General features: G+C 38.8%; 1 protein-coding gene across 4 annotated transcripts in view; it reads left to right on the top strand.

Annotated features, from left to right (window-relative positions):
• NUP153 (nucleoporin 153) overlaps window positions 1-18817 on the top strand; it is a 45266-nt gene that overhangs the window by 12195 nt on the left and 14254 nt on the right. For 2 of the 4 annotated variants that reach the window (XM_074575884.1, XM_074575882.1), the window contains exons 2-11: window positions 3783-3999; window positions 6259-6507; window positions 7791-7930; window positions 8013-8141; window positions 9971-10087; window positions 10220-10264; window positions 10363-10416; window positions 14256-14402; window positions 15166-15218; window positions 17711-17843. In XM_074575884.1, coding sequence (XP_074431985.1) covers window positions 3783-3999; window positions 6259-6507; window positions 7791-7930; window positions 8013-8141; window positions 9971-10087; window positions 10220-10264; window positions 10363-10416; window positions 14256-14402; window positions 15166-15218; window positions 17711-17843 — 1284 coding nt within the window. The remainder of the gene's footprint in view (window positions 1-3782; window positions 4000-6258; window positions 6508-7790; window positions 7931-8012; window positions 8142-9970; window positions 10088-10219; window positions 10265-10362; window positions 10417-14255; window positions 14403-15165; window positions 15219-17710; window positions 17844-18817) is intronic. The other 2 variants (XM_074575881.1, XM_074575883.1) reach the window with 1 other exon arrangement.

Below are 18817 nucleotides of genomic sequence, written 5' to 3'. Positions count from 1 at the left end.
AAATTACAACACGTGTTTGTTTACTGGTTAGTATTTCTATCCACATATCTTTTGCTTAGAGTTGCATCTCAAGGCAATATGCCTTCAGTAACTGTAGTTACTGTTGCTGTGGTGTTTGTATACATAGACTTAGACATACCTAGCAGAGCTGCAGATACTTAGGACGATGCACAGAATTTGAAAAACTGTTGTAAATACCTATTCCTAAGCTACTGGATCTTTTCAGTGGAGTTTTGTTTTGTTTTGTTCTGCTTTCCTGTTGATGTTTTAGGATGAGAATGGAATATGAGTGCATTTAAGATGAGCAGACAACTATCGGTACTGACAGCAGCTCTGAAACTGCTGAAATCAGTCAGTTAAGGACTAAAACACATTCACTGGCTAAAACGCTGCAACATGCAGTCAGGATTGCCTTGTGGCATCTTCTGCCCTTTCACAACAGTAAGTTTGGTGCCTCTGTGGCCTGTGGAAATGAGGAGTCATGAGTGTTAAAGCTGCCTGCCAGCGCTGCTTCCTCTGCTCCCAACCAGGAGTTGGGAACTATAAGAGTTTTTGTCAGTAGTGTGTTCGGTGTATCTGTAGTGAATGAAGGTGTTCAGGAAGGGACTGGTACGTAATTGTGGCATGGGGAGATTGGGATCTGAGCAGTCTGCACAGATTTTGCTGGAGGAAATAAGCCAGTTAGAGTTGTCTTGTGCCGTGTCTTCTGTATTTCACCTCTGAAGATCTGTTTGCATCAATGAGAAGCGTGGGTATCCTCGTCAGCCTTCTGGAAGGATTAATGATGCCTGTGTGGGGAGATGGTAGCACCAGGGAACCTGGGATGGACAAGATACGGAGCTGGTGGTAGAGGAGCAGTAGAGGGAGAGAGTTCTGCTGCTGGCCGCGTGGGCTTGCGTTGCACATACAGGGAGAGGGAAAGAGTGTTCAAACACCTGTGCTGAAGCTAAAGAATTAGAAAACTGGAAGTTAGTGTAAGATCACAGTGCAAGCTTTAAAGACAGTGTAAGGCATGACACTTTGCTGAAATGCCCTGGCAAGAATACAGCGTGTGCATGTTTAAAAGTGTAGTTGGTCAGTGGTACCTTAACTACCTGACTTGGACAGGACTCCAGCCACGGTGTTTTATTTATTGTCTTCCAGCTGTGATGGGCAGGTAGAAGATACTATGAGGAAACTTTCATTTTCTTGATCCCCATCCCCCTGGGTGAATGCATACCTGGAGTGTGGGGTTTACTTTAGGGGAGAGGTGTTTTTTCTTAGCAAGACCTCTGTTTGATGATGGCTCATTCATAATGCCTGTTCACAGTGCCTTTAATCAATATTTTCATTTTGCAGACAGAAAATGGAGGTGCATTTCTGTGTATTTTGCGTTTCCTTGCTTTGTCGCTAAGCCAGCTGTATTCGGGAGCGTAAAACTCTGCTTTTTGTCTTCCACTGTGCCAAAGCCAGATGGAGCAGGCTATTAGTACTTGCTACAGTAGGGCTGCGCTGAGTGAGTTCCAGCTCCTGGATTGGTTTGGGAAGTTGTTACCCTGTGTTACCCAGCTTAATCTGAAAGTGCTGATGATGTGGAGAATGCTGGCAAGGCTGCCATATGCAAGAAATGGTCAAACCAGTCTGATTTTAGATATGGATGGTAAAATGTCATCTTGGTTAATTATTAGTCTAGCTAGATTCTCCAGTTAATCATTTGGATTACTAATGATTGGGTGTTTACTCTTGATGCCTGTGACTTCTTCCATCTTGAGTCTCGGGTGGCTTTCAGTCCTGGGAGGATTTCTTTAGAAGCGAATCATACAGGCCTGTTTTATGGCCAATAATATTTATTCTCTGATGAAAAAACTCTCTAGCAATACTGAACGCAGTAGTGCTTAGCTTTTTGGAAAGAGCATTGCCTTGGATGCAGTTTGTGTCCTGACCATTTGCTTATTTTGGCAAATTTTAACTCCTGTGAGTTCCTGATATGCCTTTATTCATAGCAGCAAAATATTTGCCCCAAAAAAGGGGGACAGTGTGCACAGGGAAAGGTGGAAATGAGGTGCTGGGGACAGAGTAAGGACTGCCCCTTTGCTTGTACCATGCACTGAACTGCTTGTGAACTCTGGTATTGCATGCGGTTAGTAGTTTTTGTTGGAAAGCTGAGGCTTGGTAATGATGTAGAATAGCAGCAACATCCTGAGCATGGTGTACTTGTGTGCATCTTAGTGTGGTAATTGTGATGGATGTGTTTATTACGCTGTATTCTGTCTGGTTTAAGCTGTCCCTGGATATTTATTCTGTCTTTGTGCAAGTAGAAGATTAAATTACAGATCATTACGAAAAATGTCAAATTGTAAATTAAGATGACTTTCTTTCTGTGAACAGACTTTTTGTCTTCTACCTTCCCTTCCTTCTCTTTCCCCGCCCCTCTCTTAACTCGAGATTCAAGAGTGTCTAATCTGTTTGTAACTCCTGTAAGCTGGTGTTTGCATTATCGTGTATGAAGGACTTCAATAAGTGATATGGGCTTCTATTTTCATTTATGTGCTAATTTTTTAAAGAAAGTTGAATACAGCAGAGTTCTTGTTTCAGAATTGTTTACTAGACTGTAACTATTACATGTTCAAATAATATTCTAAATTTTCTACACCTGAGTGATAATTTTGACTAGAAAATTTTGTTGCCTAAACCTGGTACCTTGCCAGAGCCTTTGGTACATTTGTCAGCAACTGACAATGGAGTTCAACTGTCTGTTTAACTCCTGTTACTTTGCAGTTTCCAAAGTATTGAAATTGCTGAGTTAGCTTTCAGGTTGCCTTGCAGCTCGCAGAGTTTAGCAGCTGGTTCTGTGGCTGCAGTCAGCGTAAGAGGGATGGAGCTCCGTGCTGCAAGCGATCTGCTGCACAGGGTTGAGATTTGACAGGAAGGTGTGTTGAAATTTTGAGGTGCGTGGGGTTGTGATTTGACAGGAAGGTGTGTTGAAATTTTGAGGGCATGATGGGGAACAGGTGACTGCGTAGAACAAAATGGTAAATAAATATTTCTTAAACGTAGAATGTAAGCATTGCAGATGATTGGTAAATGTCAAAAGGGAAATGGCTTTTATGCATTCAGTAATTGCAGAATATTAAGGTTTGGAGATCCAAAACTTTAATACACCGTGAAATGAAATTTGATCAAAATAAATATATTTAATAGTCCTGTAGTGAGATGTCTGTTATTCAACTATAGCTGTTTCTTCCAGGATTTCTTTCAGGATACCCTGACTGTTCAGAGCATAACAGTGGGGTTTTTGATGCACATTGTTATTGCAGTTCAGCATTAGAAAAAATAGAAATATTTCAGTTCACTGATTTTAGCAGCTATTATGGTCATCACTGTCACTGTAGATAATTGCTGAGCTTCTGCTTTTGACGGTTTTTCAAGTGAAGGTGTTTAGAGCAAGAGTCCTCAAAAAAAGTACATGCATTGGGAGTTATTTAGAAATAGAATTTCCTGATGACCTTGTGACTTGACAAGACTCTGGTGAACTTTGGCTGAAATTTCAGAATTTTGAACATTGCCAAGGTCACTGGACGGTGCAGAAACGGATAGGTTAGTAGTAAATCAATGTTAGGTGAGTTTTTTGTCATGTGTGTCCCAGAAGTATAGAGATCCTATGTCAAGGATCAGCCCCCTCTGTCTTATTCTTGTACGGAATATTTGCTATCTAATGTCTGTCTTCAAGGTCTGTGTAAGGTTGCATCCCAGCAATGCTGTTGACTGTGTTTTGGTAATTAACAAGTGTTTTTTCTTTTAAGCAGGGAATCATTAGCAGAGTTACAGAATCAGTGAAAAACATTGTACCGGGATGGTTACAGAAGTATTTCAATAGAAGTGAAGATGAATGTGTAGATACAAATGAATCTACAAACCAGGAAGAGAGTCCAGTAAACTATCACCATGATTATGCAAATGAAGATACCATAGTGATTGATGGGAGAGTCACGCCTGAATCAGCAAGAATTAATTTAGAAGGTATGTGAAAAATTGTTTAGTTTTCTGGCCATCTGTATTTATTCACAGATTTCTAGTTTTGAATCTGAATTTCTAAGGGAAGCTGGAAGGAGCGTTTTGACAGAATTAAAAAAAAAAAAAAAAAGAAAAAAAAAAACAAAAAAAACAACAAATCCCATAACCAAAAGACACCCCCCTCCCAAAACAAAATCAAAATGCCCCCCTACCCCAACCAAACAAGAACTCCCCCAATAACTGTTTGTGAAACTGTCTTAGCTTTAAACTGTAAACATAATTGTGAAAAATACTGGAGGTTGTCTTACAGCTCTTGGAAGTCATCAGTTAACTTCAGGTAGTCAATTAGCCAGGTGCAAAATATTGATAATACTAATTTGCAAATGTGCTGGGTTATGCTTTCTTTTTAAAAGGTCTGGAATGAAAGTCTAACTAATTGCCTAAGGTAATAAAAACATTCATTTGTTTTGTTGTCCTCAAAACAAAAGACCAGATGCTGGAATGCCAGAGGAAAATTCCTTCTCATGTCCTGATTATTTTTTTTTTTCCCCTTTGGGCTTCTTCAATCAATTTATAGTTTAATGGAGAACTGGGGAACTTTAGTTTATGATGTTGTTATTCTTGAAATATTTGGTAACATTAAGGTGTGTGCATGGCTAGTGTGGGGTCTTTGAAAACCTATTTGGACCCTTGTCAGAGACGTTTGCAACCCCTTACTTAACTGTATAAAAGGTGAATCTGTGTTTTACGTCTGTGTCTCTCACTGTTTCTGTTGTTCTCCCCTGTAAATTTACATATGCTCTCATTTGAGTTTCTTTTAAAGTAGCAGGTTTGCGGAACTTAATTTTTAATAACGAGAGAAGTTTTGTCTGAGCAGACGTACGTAACCATCTGTGTGGAAAGTCATTTGCTTGTGTTCTTGGCAGAATGAAAAGTAATGAGCAAATACCTTTGTCACCAATGTCATCTAATTGTAAATAAGGAGCTTTATTGCTTTCTGTGTAGCTGTAGCTTGAGAATCAGTTTGGATAAAGGAATAGAGAAGGTCTTCATGAATGTGCAACACATGTTGGCTTTCCTGAAGAACTGTGTGAAAGGACCTTTCAGTAAGAACAGCTGCACAGCAAACTTTCTAGCTCCAAGAAATCGGGAGCAGATGGGCACCCTAGAACCTTTAGTAGCTTGTGTTGCAGTCTGTGGCTATTGCAGACAATCTTTCTTGCTATAGCTAATAATAATTTTTTATTATTATTATTACTATTACAATTTTAGAAAGCCCGTTTCTTCAGCTCTGAGGTACCTATGTGCTATAGCCTATATTCCTTTGCTTGCCTGGACTTCAGCTTGATAACCGTTTTCTTTATCAAGAGAGTTCTGAAAATCTACCAGTGCTTTGGAGAACTAATTACTAGTACTGCAGTGGTTATGAAGATTGAACTAGCTAGTTTAATCTTCAGTGCAAATATCAAGAAGATAGTGACTCAAAATCATGTTCGTACCCGGAATGCCCGGGAGAGACTATGGACTTATGTGGTTATCAGGCAAGGTACCCATTAATAGCTGTTCTGTTTGTGTGGCAAGTTGGAGCTGTGAGACCACCTCTTGCAGGACACTGGCAATGTTTGCAGACCCTTTGGTTCAGAAGGAAGAAATGCCCATTTTGCAACTGAGGCTACGATGCTTACTTGTCCTTTGTGCCAAAATCTCAAAAGTTAATGGATAGGAAATAATGTTTTGCCTATAGCATGACCTGATATGGTAGAATTTGGGAGGGGGGGACACGACACCAAAACAGACAAAACCCCCCAAAATCTCTGCAAATACACATTTTTCATGTTATGTATTCATTTTACCATAATTTTTGATAGAAGATTATATAAACTGCAGAGTTGTCTGTAACTTGCCATGTAATCTCAAATTTTGGAAAGCTTATTGCAAGCCTTATCTACAGAAGACAGAATTTGTAGATGTTTGATTTAGTGAAAGAGACAGTGTTAGAGCACTTGAGCATGGGGGTCAGAATTTGTTGTTCTAAAACCTCATAGTTAACTACTTCTTAATGCGACATTAATACGTAGTATTGCAAGCAGTGTTGCTGTTGTAATGAGTTAGATGAAACCCTATCTGGGTGAGGAAGAAGTTAAATTCGGCTTCTCTATTTTTGTGCTTAGAACTTGGCAATAGCCTGAGTGTTGATAGAAAACAGGTTTTGGCTTCTGTGAGCTTGCCTATTGGAAAGCTAATTGTCTCCCTGTTCTTGTTTAGAACCATCCACGAGTAGGTCTGCATTGAACTTCTCAGATGTGTTAACAAGGCCCTCTCTTCATCGGAGCCATTTGAACTGTACCATGTTGGATTCCACCGTACCACATTGTCAGCCCTCTACATCATCTTCACTTGGCATTGGCAGTCCTGGACTGTCTCTTGTAAAAGAAATAAAAGATTCTACCTCTCAGCATGATGATGATAACATCTCAACAACCAGTGGCTTCTCCTCTAGAGCATCTGATAAAGGTAACTTTCATGTTGTCTAATTGATTTTTTTTTCGATAACATGAAGTACTTTGATGCTTGAATATTCCACATTATCTTAGTAAATAAAGTAGGTGAATGTCAGCTTTGGATCTTAGAATTAAATTTCATTTTAGTATTTTAGAAGTATATAATCCTGTCACCTTTTTTGATATAACTGTGCTTTGGAATACATTTATGAGACCCTGATGTTACAAAGATTTGCTGGTGATAAACATACTTTTAGCTATAGGTTATCTGTAAATCTTGACCTGGGATAGTAGAAACTGAAGATGACTCGCTGTAGCTTGACAGCTAGGTTGAGAAGGAAGAGTGACTCGGAATATCTAACTGACAGCTAGTTAAATGTGAATAAATACAGGCAACAAATAGAAACAGAAGATGTTTTCCTGTGTTTTCACCAGGAGTCAATAAAGGAACTATTTTGACTGAACAAGTTTTGGGCTCATTTTTGGGCCTTTCTTGGTAGAAGGCAGCAGTTGTTAATACTGCCATGTCTTTTGCTGAATCCAGTAAGGAATGTACACCATTTTAAAGTAAAAAAAATAAATAAATAAACATCATATTGATGTAGATGGGGACCTAGGTGACCTCACCGAGAAAGGGCAAACAGAAGGTTTGCGTCTTTTTCTAGTCCCTCATATAATCAGAGATGGAGGCGTGCTCAGCAAGTTCTCTGGAGAACATATTTTTACAATTCAGAATGGCTATTGCCAGGGTTTGCAATATAACCTGACTTTTAACTAGAGTTTTCTGGTGTGTCTCCATAAAACATACATGGAAAATGGGTCATAAACTCTCTTAGTTCAGCCTTTGGGGAATTTTTCAGGTTTAAAACCTGTGCAATTTTGACCTATGCTGGCTTCCAGCCCTTTGCTGGTATAGGAAAAGCTTTGTATCATTATAGATGCACTGGTGTTTATGCAGTTCCATTTTATTTTACCATGAAAGAAGAAAAAATAAAATTGCTCTTCATTGAAAGCACACTAACTTGTTGTGCATGCTTTGGAAAGATTACAGAAAGGTAATGTATTTGCAGTTCTGTGAACAGATTTCAAGTTCGGGGTTGATACTTGTTTTTCATACCATATGTGAAATTGATCTGTTTGAAGAACTCTAGAGTGCTGGAGAAATGAGTGTTAGGGGACTTTTTCATTCTGTGAGACTTATTTTTTTGGTATTAACTCTGGAGTTAGCATGATCTTTAATGTTGAAGTTCCCTATGTACACAGGCCATTTACATATGGTGTGTGTCATTTTGGCAGATATCACAGTTTCAAAAAATACTTCAGCACCACTGCTCTGGTCCACAGAGGCTGAAAGATCTCATTCCCTCTCGCAGCATCCTGCAACTAGCTCTAAAAAACCTGCATTCAATTTATCTGCTTTTGGATCTCCCTCTCCTGTAAGTACTGCACAGTATGAATTTTAATCAATTTGAATGTGTAGCCATTTTACTAACCACTTATCATAATACCTTTCTGTAGTCACTTGGAAACACTTCTGTCTTTAAGACAAGCCAGCTTGGGGATTCTCCATTTTACCCTGGAAAGACCACTTATGGCGGTGCAGCTGCAGCAGCAAGGGAGACGAAAGCGCGAATTGCTCCTTATCAGGTATGAGAACAGTAGTGCAATGTGAGGGGAAAATGTAATTGAAATACAGAAGGGGTAGCACTGCCAAAAGAGCTATGAGCAGGGAGCTGAAAATGTGGCAACAGTTCCTATTTTGCCCTCTCAGCCAACAACAGTAGAAAAGAACAATTTCTGTTTAAATTCTTTTTTAACAGTTTATGTAGAAATACTTGTCATAATGCAGAAGAATGACAGTAGCATCCTAGATTCTGGCTAGTTGTTTGTACTTGGGATTTCCTCTGTTGTCAAGTCTTTCAAAAAATTCAATTTTTCTGCTATTCCTTGCCTCCTCTTGACTGTATTATGTGAAAATAGCATGAATAAAAACAATGATGGCATAACTTTGAAAATTTGTATTTATAGTAGCAAAAGCTACCTGCCTGATGCTTGTCTGTAGATCTCACATGAGCATGTCTACACTCATGCTCTGAATATATTGTATAAAATGGTGCACGCTTTACTATAGTAGTATCTAAAAGGCAACTTTGCTGATCCTTTGCTCTTCTGTTACCTAGAGGGAGGCATGCAGTCCTAAATGCAATCTCAAGATAAACAATAAAATGCTTTCTATTTTAATATCATTCAGATAGCTCTTGAAAAGAGTTACTTGCCCCTAAGGGTTCTTCATGTTCTAAAATGAACCAGCAAATGAAAAATGCTGACAACTCTCAGTAGCTAGAGTTGAATCTAAAAGGCGGTCAATAAAATCTGGTTTGGTTGGAATGTGTTTAAATTAAAATGACCTTTAATAAAAAAAAATAAAAATCAAAAGTCAGAAGGAACTTTATTTAAGGCACTGGAAATGAGAGTTTGCTGGACCTATTCTGTCAGTCCATTTCTACCATGGAACAAGGGGAGCTACAAGTTCCTGAATTAGGGGAAGCGTTGAAAACTTGCGGTTTGTTCTGACTTGGCATTAAATCAAACTTCAGAACACTCAAAACTTCCTATAAGCTAAGAGCCCTCTTTGGTCAGCTATTTTTATTTTTTACAAAATAAATGTGGATTATACTGAAAAGAGGAGCCAAAATACTAGGCTTTTGAAGGAGAGACTAGCTTGTTTGTTGCTGCATGCTGTGGATTACAGTGAGTATTGCTTGTGTTTTTTACATGCTATATGCTCTGCTTCCTGTCTTCACATGGCAGCGTGGTAAGCGTGATGTGGTTACGTGAGGGGTTTAACAAAATAGAAAAAAAAGTCACACTGAAAGAAGTTTATTTGAATTATATTCAAGGTCATGTAGTGCAAATAAAACAGTTTAATTTTTCAGTGTAATATGCTTAGATCAGTTACAGTTCAAATCAGATCTTTTTAAGCAGAGTAAAAAAAATCTGCAGTCAACTGTAATCTTGGGGGAAGGGAGGAAATGAGAGAAGTAAAACTAGAAATTCCTGATGATGATGGTATATGTTGGTTTTAAGATGGTACGCTTACACCATCATGAAACTCTGAAATCTGTTTTGCTACTGAAGGTACTTTCTGCAGCACAAGCCTTTGCTTCAGTTCTGTCTTCCTGATTACTGCTTCAGACACTCTACAGGCCTAACATCTTCCCTTTTATGACCTTTTACACTTCAGAGTTTCTTTTGTTACTTTATCCCGTGTACAAGATGTGTGGGGCCCCACTTAAACTTCTATTAAGTCAGCAGAGTATATCTTCTTCTTCATGGCTTGAATGCCCAGTGCATGCATTTTACACTGTCATCACGAGAGTACTGGTTATATCATCAGTGTGTAGGCATAGGGCACAAAATACATGCATGTTTAAATCAAAATCAAGCATCCAACATTTGCAATGCTAATTTTTCAGCCCCCAGTAAGAAGACAAATGAAAGCTAAACAAGCAAGTGTGCAATCCTATGGTGTGACAAGTTCCACAGCGCGACGCATCTTGCAGTCATTGGAGAAGATGTCAAGTCCTTTGGCGGTAAATGGCACTCTTTCTAATCTGTTTTATTTCGTGTGTTTGAAAAACATAGTAAATGTGCCAGTGTAGGATGAAGATCTTCCTTATGTAGTCTCCAGTTTGACTTTTATTTTTGCACTGTTTTTTCAACAGGATGCTAAAAGGATTCCGTCTTCTGTTTCTAGTCCAGTGTCTTCTGTAAGTTGATCACAAAACCCCTACCTTTTTGTGGGATGGAACCCTCTCTTAGGAAAAAAAATCATCCTCTAATATTTAGGCTTTTTTTCCCCCCTTAGCCTGTGGACAGGAGCGTGCTGAATATTACTAGCTTCCAATCCAGACGAAAACAGGTAAGAACCAGTAACATCTTAAGCTGAGATAGATAACTTTGTATGCTTTATACCTATTAGAAGAAGTGTCACAAACCTCAATGCAGCATACGTGTGAATTCAAGTTAATATTAGCATCATGTGAATTGTGGCTGCCTTGGCTGTGTGGAAATTGCTGAAAATATCTTTTCTACCCACACTAGATGAAGGACTGTGACGATTACTCAGGTTAAGAATTATATTATCTTTATGTGGTGGTGTCTTCATATGTCAATCAAGAACAACAACTCTAGAACACACAAAGTAGTTTTATCTTGTTCCGCAACTTGGGGTTAAGTTGCACGTTAATCTTTCTGTTTAAGAAAGCTTTCTCTTGCAGAAATGATCAGAAATAGGACCATTTTGATTGAGTTACAGTACAGACCGCATGCAGATTTCCTTGTTCATTTTAAGCAGAAAAAGAATACTTATGTTTTTTATTACTGCTAAAAGTAACGAGAAGGAAAATTGTTAAATGCTGTCACTTCTGTAACCTTATGTTCCTAAATTCCTGTTTGGAAGTAGCACTGAATTGGTGATAATGCTATGGTAAATCATTATTTCCTTCATATTTGTTAAAAAAATTAAAACTAGTAATGTTCTTTAAAATAATTTTAATTTGGGCTATCAGTGAGTTTATTAAATTGTAAAACCCACAGATCAGGCAACCAAAGGAATAAAAATGTGGTTTTTCTTCCATGCAAACTTTTCATCTGCTGCTTTAATGAGAAAATAGAATGTTTCGAGAAGTTTCTATGCTAATCCCTTAATTGGAAATATAATTAATTTTACAGTCAATTCAGAGTTTACAAACATCTTGGATTTCCCGTACCATCTTTTGCCATATGCTAAATTACAAGAATGTTGAAAAGTAGAGCATATAATTTCTTTACCATAAATATTATCCAAATAATTGAAAACAAAGCTGGTATGGATTCTCAGTTAAATTGTGGAACTACACCTGTGATGAGGCATTAAGAAAGATCTACCAGATTTGCAGTGCTGAGCCTGACGTCAGTCAGAAAGCGAATGTTGCACACAGCTGTCGCTGGGTAAAAAGTAGAGAAATTGTCTATTCATAATACTAGAATTCATAAAGTTTGGCAGGGGAGGGTAGCCCTTGATGAGAAGGGAAGGAGAGGGTTGTTGTGCCAAGGAGAAGGTTGTGTGTTTTCCTGCTAAAGCCAAATGTATGTTTGACAGAACAGTTGAGCACTGAGACAAAACTTTTGCAGGTATTTTTTGTTGTACTTTTCTTGTTTCAAGGATCTACCAGACAGAATAGCTCTTACTGTATTAAATATCTAACTGGATGACTTATTTTTTTCATTGTATGTTCCTGTCTAACTGATTTGATACCCTTCTACGATAGGGTCACCTGCCTAGTGGGTGAAGGGAAGGCGGCGGATGTAGTTTTCTAGATTTTAGTAAGGCTTTTGATACTGTCCGTCGCAGCATCCTTCTGGACAGCTTGTCCAGCTGTAGAATGAGCAGGTACATGGTGTGCTGGGTGAATAACTGACTGAACAGCAGGACACAAAGGGTTGTAGTTAATGGGGCTACATCTAGCTGGTGACCAGTCACCAGCGGTGTTCCTCAGGGATCGATTCTAGGGCCAGTCCTATTCAATATTTTTATCAATGATCTGGATGCAGGAGTTGAATGTAGCATTAGCAAGTTTGCTGATGATACAAAACTGGGAGGTGCTGTTGACTCTCTCAAGGGACAAGAGGCCTTGCACAGAGATCTAGATAAATTGGAGCATTGGGCAATAATCAATGGCATGAAATCGTACAAGAACAAATGCCAGATATTCATCAATGACATAGACAGTGGGATCGAGTGCACCCTCAGCAGATTTGCAGACAACACCAAGTTGAGTGGTGTGGTTGACAGGCCTGAGGGACAGGATGCCGTACAGGGGGACCTGAACAAGCTCAAGAAGTGGGCCCATGTAAACCTCATGAGGTTCAACAAAGCCAAGTACAAGGTCCTGCAGCTGGGTCAAGGCAACCCGCGGTATCAGTACAGGCTGGGCGGATGAAGGGATTGAGAGCAGCTCTGCGGAGAAGGACTTGGGTGTACTGGTGGATAAAAACCTGGACATGAGCCAGCAATGTACGCTCACAGCCCAGAAAGCCAACCATATTTTGAGTTGTGTAACAAGAAAAGTGGCCAGCAGGTTGAGGGAGGTGATTCTGCCCCCCTACTCTCTCTGGTGAGACCCCACCTGAAGTTCTATGTCCAGCCTCTGGAGCCCCCAGCTCAAGAAAGATAGAGGCCTGTTGGAGCGGCTCCAGAGGAGGGGACACGAAGATGATCAGAGGGATGGAGCACCTCTCCTGTGAAGACAGGCTGAGGGAGGTGGGGTCGTTCAGCCGGGAGAAGAGAAGGTGGGGAGACCTTATAGTGGCCTTCCAGTATCTGAAGGGGATAGCTGGAAGAGGGACAAGAAAGCTGGAGAGGGACTTTTTACAAGCTGTGGATGGCTCATCCCTGGAAGAGTGTTCAAGGCCGGGCTGGATGGGGGTTTGAGCAACCTGGTCAAGTGGGAGGTGTCTCTGCCCATGGCAGGGAGGTTGGAACTACATGATCTTTATGGTTGCTTCCAACCTAAACCATTCTATGATTCTTTACCGAGAGGGTGGTCAAACACGGGAACAGACTTTCTAGAGAGGTGGTCGATGCTCCAAGCCTGTCAGTGTTTAAGAGGCATTTGGACAACGCCCTTAATACCATGCTTTATCTTTTGGTCAGCCCTGAAGTGGTCAGGCAGTTGGACTAGAAGATTGTTGTAGGTCCCTTCCAACTCAATTATTCTATTCCAGTTCCATTCTGTTTACGTTTAAAAACAGCAGTGGACCATCCTTCGCTCAGAATGGGTTTGTGAACTTAAATAAACCACATTTTACTCAAGATTTCAAACGAGTATAATAATTTTTAGAAAGAAGTACTTTTAGTCACTTTATAGATAAGTACAGCATGAATTTTATTACCGAGTTACCAAGATACCGTGAAATTAAAGCTGCATTGGAAACAGAGGTTTCTGTTGATGCTAACTTAAATAATAGCACGCATTGTAAGTCTGAGTCTTCTGCTCCTTAAGACTGCAGATGAAGCCTTTGGTAAATCTTGTAGCCTTTTAGTGTCTGTCTTGTTTCACCATTCAGTTAAGTCAGTTTTACAGAATGTACAGTGCTTTCTGTTAAAAATTAACTCTTGTCTGTGAAAATACTTTGACAAGGAAAGTTAAACCAATAGTTTTAAGTCCATCTAATGCAAATCTAAACCATTAGAACATATTGTAATGAATGGAACTATTTTAAAATTATTGAACAACTTTTTTTTCTTTCTTTTTTTTTAAAATGTAACTTCAAAGGAGGAAAATGTAGGAAAAATGAAATCCAGAAGCCTATATAATTAGCTGCTTAACGCTTTGAATGTTAAATTAATGGGTTAAGCTAGTAAAAAAAAAAAAATCACAATGTGGGCAGAGGAGAGGAAAAGATGTGAGCATATTATAGTAACATGAGTTATTTTGACATTATTAACATGAGTTATTTTGTCTATGAAGTTAACTGCCAAATTTTGAAAGAGGATTCAGTCAGACTTTGGCTACTTCTTTTGCTTTTTGGATTTCATAACTGGTTTTCTGGTGATGTCCCTCTGCAAGCTAAATGCTTTCAACACTTCCAAATCGTTTTCACCGGGTGCTGAGACTGATGGGAGGCTTATAGTTCTGTTACTTTTTTTTCATCAGTAAATGCTGTGGTAATTTGGGCGGGTTCAAGAATAAATTGTTTGCTACTTCCCTTTCAAAGATGGAATCGCAGCATCCACCTGTCCAGAAACTCGTGACACCAAAGGCAATCTCTCTGTCAGTGAGTCGGACCCAATATTTTAAACCATCTCTGACTCCAGCTACTGATTCCAGCAAAATTCAACAGAGGGTAGACATAAAGCACAAGGTAAATACATTTTCTGGTCCTTATCTGCCTGCTTTTTACAAGCTTGTAATGTCTCTAACCAATTATTCTACTAAGGTGCTCTTTCTTGGCAGAGTATCTATAGTATGTTTGAGGCAAGCATTAAGACATTGGGAATGATTGTGAAAGAGATACTTTGAGGTTTTATGGATCTAATTGTATTTTTGGAACAGTAAGTGGCTGGTGGTTATTTTCAGAACATGATGATGTGCTATTGGGTCAGGCTGTTCTCAGTGAAAGAATGTTAAAATACAGAAACAACATTTTCCTTTTCATATGCTCCTGAATGCAAAGCTGTTGCTGATGGAACAGGGTGATGTTGTGTATAAACTCTTTCAGGTGCGCTATGGGCTCCAAGTGAGATTTCTGGTAATAAGCTTTATTACCTATTCTCATCATTTTGGTGTAGATGGAGTCCCTGATACGCTTTCCTTAAAACAATATTGGCATCTCTTTCAAAAAAAAAAAAAAAAAAGAAAAAAAAAAAAAGAATAAAGTCACCCATGGTTCCAGTATCAATCTGAAAATAAAAATGACAGGTGTTAAATCTATGGGCTTTTTAGGCCGGAACTCAAAGTGGATAGTCATAGTAGTTAGGGAACAAGCTTAAGTAGACAAGGTATGTTTAGTGGTATAAATAAAAAAAACCCAACACAAAACATGAGTGGTTGTTTGTCTTTGCTTTATGTATAGTATTTAAATGCATTCAGATAAACGTTGAAGTAAATCAAACTTAACTTTGCAGGGCACGAGAGAGAAGAGTTTTCCTGCAGAACAGCAAGTAAAACCATCTGAAAGGTATGACAAATCTATTAATTTAAAACACTTGAAAGAAGAAAGCTCTCTCCTTTGTCACTACATTCTGCCTATCTGTCTCCTTTTGGAAGGACAGTAACGGTTCTCAGTAAAGGGAATGGAAAATATAGCGAAAAATTGTATTACGAGAGAGTTTAACCATTTATGCATCTTGATGTTCATTAGCGGGGCAGCTATTAGTTTCAGCTCTTTATTTAGTTGCTTGGAGTCTGAGAGCTTTGTCCTAAAGGAATTATTCTTTCTGAAAGATTCTTTATAAAGTGAAGTGGCTTACAGTTCAGGAGTGTATTTAGGTTTGTTTGTTTTTTTTTTTAAAGAAAAAAGCTGAAGGAAGGTAATTTTTTTTAATGCTCCTTTCATTGAGAAGTCACTTGTCTGCTCTGTGGGTTTGCATGAAAAACAGGAGTCCTTTAGAATCATCTGAGGCCAAATGCCAACTTGTCTCTAAAACACAAAATTCCAGGAGAGTTAATAATTGTGTTTCTTCTTGAGGAGATTGTCTTGCCATTACACTGCTTGCTTGGTTTAGGTAGAATGACCTCACCTCCAGATAGTATTGATGGCTCTTCCTTTCTGGGCAACTAATCTTTTGGGTGTGCTTGAAATAAAACACTTTGCATTCAAAAGATACCTTTTTTGGAGGATCCATCCTTTTCAAAGAACAGTAGCATGGAATTGTATTTTGTTGTCTCTGTGTTCATTTTCCAAGCAATTCTTATGTTGCTGTGGGCATTCTCTGGCTTGCAAAAAAAACCTCAAACCAACTCTTTGTTTTGGCATTTAATAGTTTGTCGTCACAGCAACTACCTTTTTAGGGCTGTGAGAGATTGGGTCTAAGGTTTTTGGCATAGGTGCAAACAGATGTTAGGTTTTAATTGTGGGTTTTCAAACTGTTCTAAATTTTCTTTAGTAGAACTCCTTTCTTCTCCTGCATGTAGAAAGGAGATCCAGAAAACTGATTTTTATTTGGTTCACAAGTTTTATTGCCATGTTCTATTTCTGTCTGTAGAGTAGATGGTCCTTTTCTTAAAATTCTTTTATAAAGCCAGTCTCTGGTGCCGTGTTCTGGAGCAGGAACACAACACTGATAAGGGGCAGCTGGCCAGAGCGCCTTTGTGCAGTTAACGTGCAGTACTTGGGTACATCTCTGTTCAGCCTTCCAACGCTATTTAGTTTTTAAACCTGGGTCAGATTTGTAGGTTGGACTTACTTGCTTGAAGACAGAAGACTGTCTTTGCCTCTTAGAAGCTGACAGGTGTTAGCAGAAAAGAGGAATATGGGCTATTATAGGCAGTCTATAATTGTCTGAATACAGCTCTATTTTGACATAAAATTTTTTTTCAGAATTCAAATTGATTGTCAGTTTGGATTAGAGAAAAGTTTGAGCATATGGCCTTAAGGATCTGGCTTCCTCTCAGTGGTTACAGTGCTAAGCAGACTGTTTGCAAGTATCTGACAAGTTTAGACCAATTCTCTTCCTCAGTCTTCTGGAAACTTGACCTGGTGTCTTCCAGTGTGAACAAATGTACTTTTGTAATGGCTGACTGCTTGGCTGCAGGATAAGCTTTGATATGGTAATTTTTTCCAGGGATACTTCATTTTGATGCCACGCTGCTTTTTATTGTTGTTATTCCCTTTTGTCTTGTTCACTTTTGTGTCAGGTGCGGTGTGGGTTTTTTTTGGGGGGGAGGTGTTTTTTTGTTTGAGGGGTTTGGTTTTTTTTTTTCTTTTTCTTTTCCCTTCCCACTTGGATTAGGAAATCTTTCTGGTTTGGATCTAGGCATTTGTAATGAACAGAGAAATGCCTTTGTATGCCTTACAAAAGGGATCTGTGTTCATGTCTGAAAAGAGTTCTGGAATGTTGGCACACCCCAAACACCTCTGCTGCTTCTGCTGATGGCCCCAGGAAAGCCAGAGCTGCTTCTGAAGCTTTTACTGTATTATCTTGCCACAGGAGTTTAAGCTTCTCTATTCCATAAGAGCTGTTGGCAGCATTTCATGTGCGCGCACACACATACTCGCGCTCTCTCTCTCTCCATATATATTTTTAGTTGTTCTTTTAGATCCCCTCAAAGATACATGCTCATCACAGAATCAGAGAACTGGCAGTCGAAATTTCCACTGTCTGGACTATTAAAAGGGAACATCAGAAAATAACAGTCTAAATCAGTTCTTCTATTTCAGTTCTTCTGGCTGAGTCATCATTCCTTTATGGATGTTGTGACTGTTTCTTATGTATGTCCTTCTCATTGCTGCTCTTATTAATGCAGCTTTTGCTGTTTAGAACATCAGATATTTACCAGCATTTAGCAACTCGTGAAACAGTTTTTTCTGATTCTGATTAGAAGGTCTCAGTTCTAGGACTAATAATGGCTATAAATAGCTTGAAACAGTTGATAAGTTGACTTTTTTATTTTTCCTTCTCTTTTTTTTTTCCCCCCTTGCTCAACCTGTGTATTGTTGTTCTGTGCTAGCAATTTGACCTACCCTAAATTCGGTACTCCTGCATCCAATGGTCTGTCTTCAGGAGGAGTGGGTGTTGGCGGCGGCAAGATGAGAAGGGAAAGAGGAGTGCACTATGTATCAAAACCTGGACAAGAACAACAGGTAAGGGACTCAGGTTAATTGCTGTTACTGAGATTACTGAGGTAACGAGCTAAGTGTACAAGTTTTATTGCTTCAGAGTAATTTATAATAACGCCACTTTGGTTCTGTGGGATTTTTGTTGTGGGTTTCAGGGCAGGCTCCAGTTTATTTATCTGTTTAAATGCCTCAACTTTGGTTTTATATTTTTGAAATCTAGTCATATTATTTTGGAGATGCTTCATACTGTGAAGTTTCTCAATAGCAGCTGAATGAATGAATTTTGGTGGAGGTTTGTAGAGATTTTATAAAGGAATGATGTTAGAAACAAGTGCCAAGTGAGTAAACCAAGTTATTTAATTTGTTATTTTATATTTAAGTCGTGTAGAAAGATACAGGCCAAGAGTCTGAAGCAGAAGACAGTGTTTTGCATGTCTGCTAATGATCATTCACAATTTTTGGCGCTTAATCAAACTCATTGTGAGAAGGGTTTTTTTCCTTGTTTTAATGGAAAAAGTCCATTTAATGAAACTATGGTCATGACTATGCCAAAGATTATTTTTCTGATTGGATGTTATGTAAGCTACCTATTACTGGATCTTAAATACAGAAATTTTAAATCAGTCTTCTGGCTGATGCAAAGTGAAGAAATAGTAAATACTGGAAAATGTTTCTATAACACAAATGGTCTGAATGTCAAGGTCCAATAGACTTTTCAAATCAAAACCGTGAAATAGATGTAAGCTGTAGGTTACATTAAATCTCTCTAGTACCAACTTAGGTCTCTGCTTAGTCACTTCGGGGTAGATCTTGGTACTACTGTGCAAATTGTGATTAGATTGGCTATTCCCATTTAAACCCTGACTAGTCTAATCTCGGTAATCAAATAGTTAAAGGGCAACGATAAGACCATAAATTTTTAAGGTATACTGGCTTCTGAGTTTTAAATTTGCATCCTGATACATGACATAGACTAGATTTACCAGGGTATGATCTTT

Source organism: Larus michahellis, chromosome 2, assembly GCF_964199755.1.
Source record: "Larus michahellis chromosome 2, bLarMic1.1, whole genome shotgun sequence".
Taxonomy (NCBI): domain Eukaryota; kingdom Metazoa; phylum Chordata; class Aves; order Charadriiformes; family Laridae; genus Larus; species Larus michahellis.
Note: the sequence above shows the minus strand (reverse complement) of the source record. Positions and strands in the feature narration are given on the sequence as shown.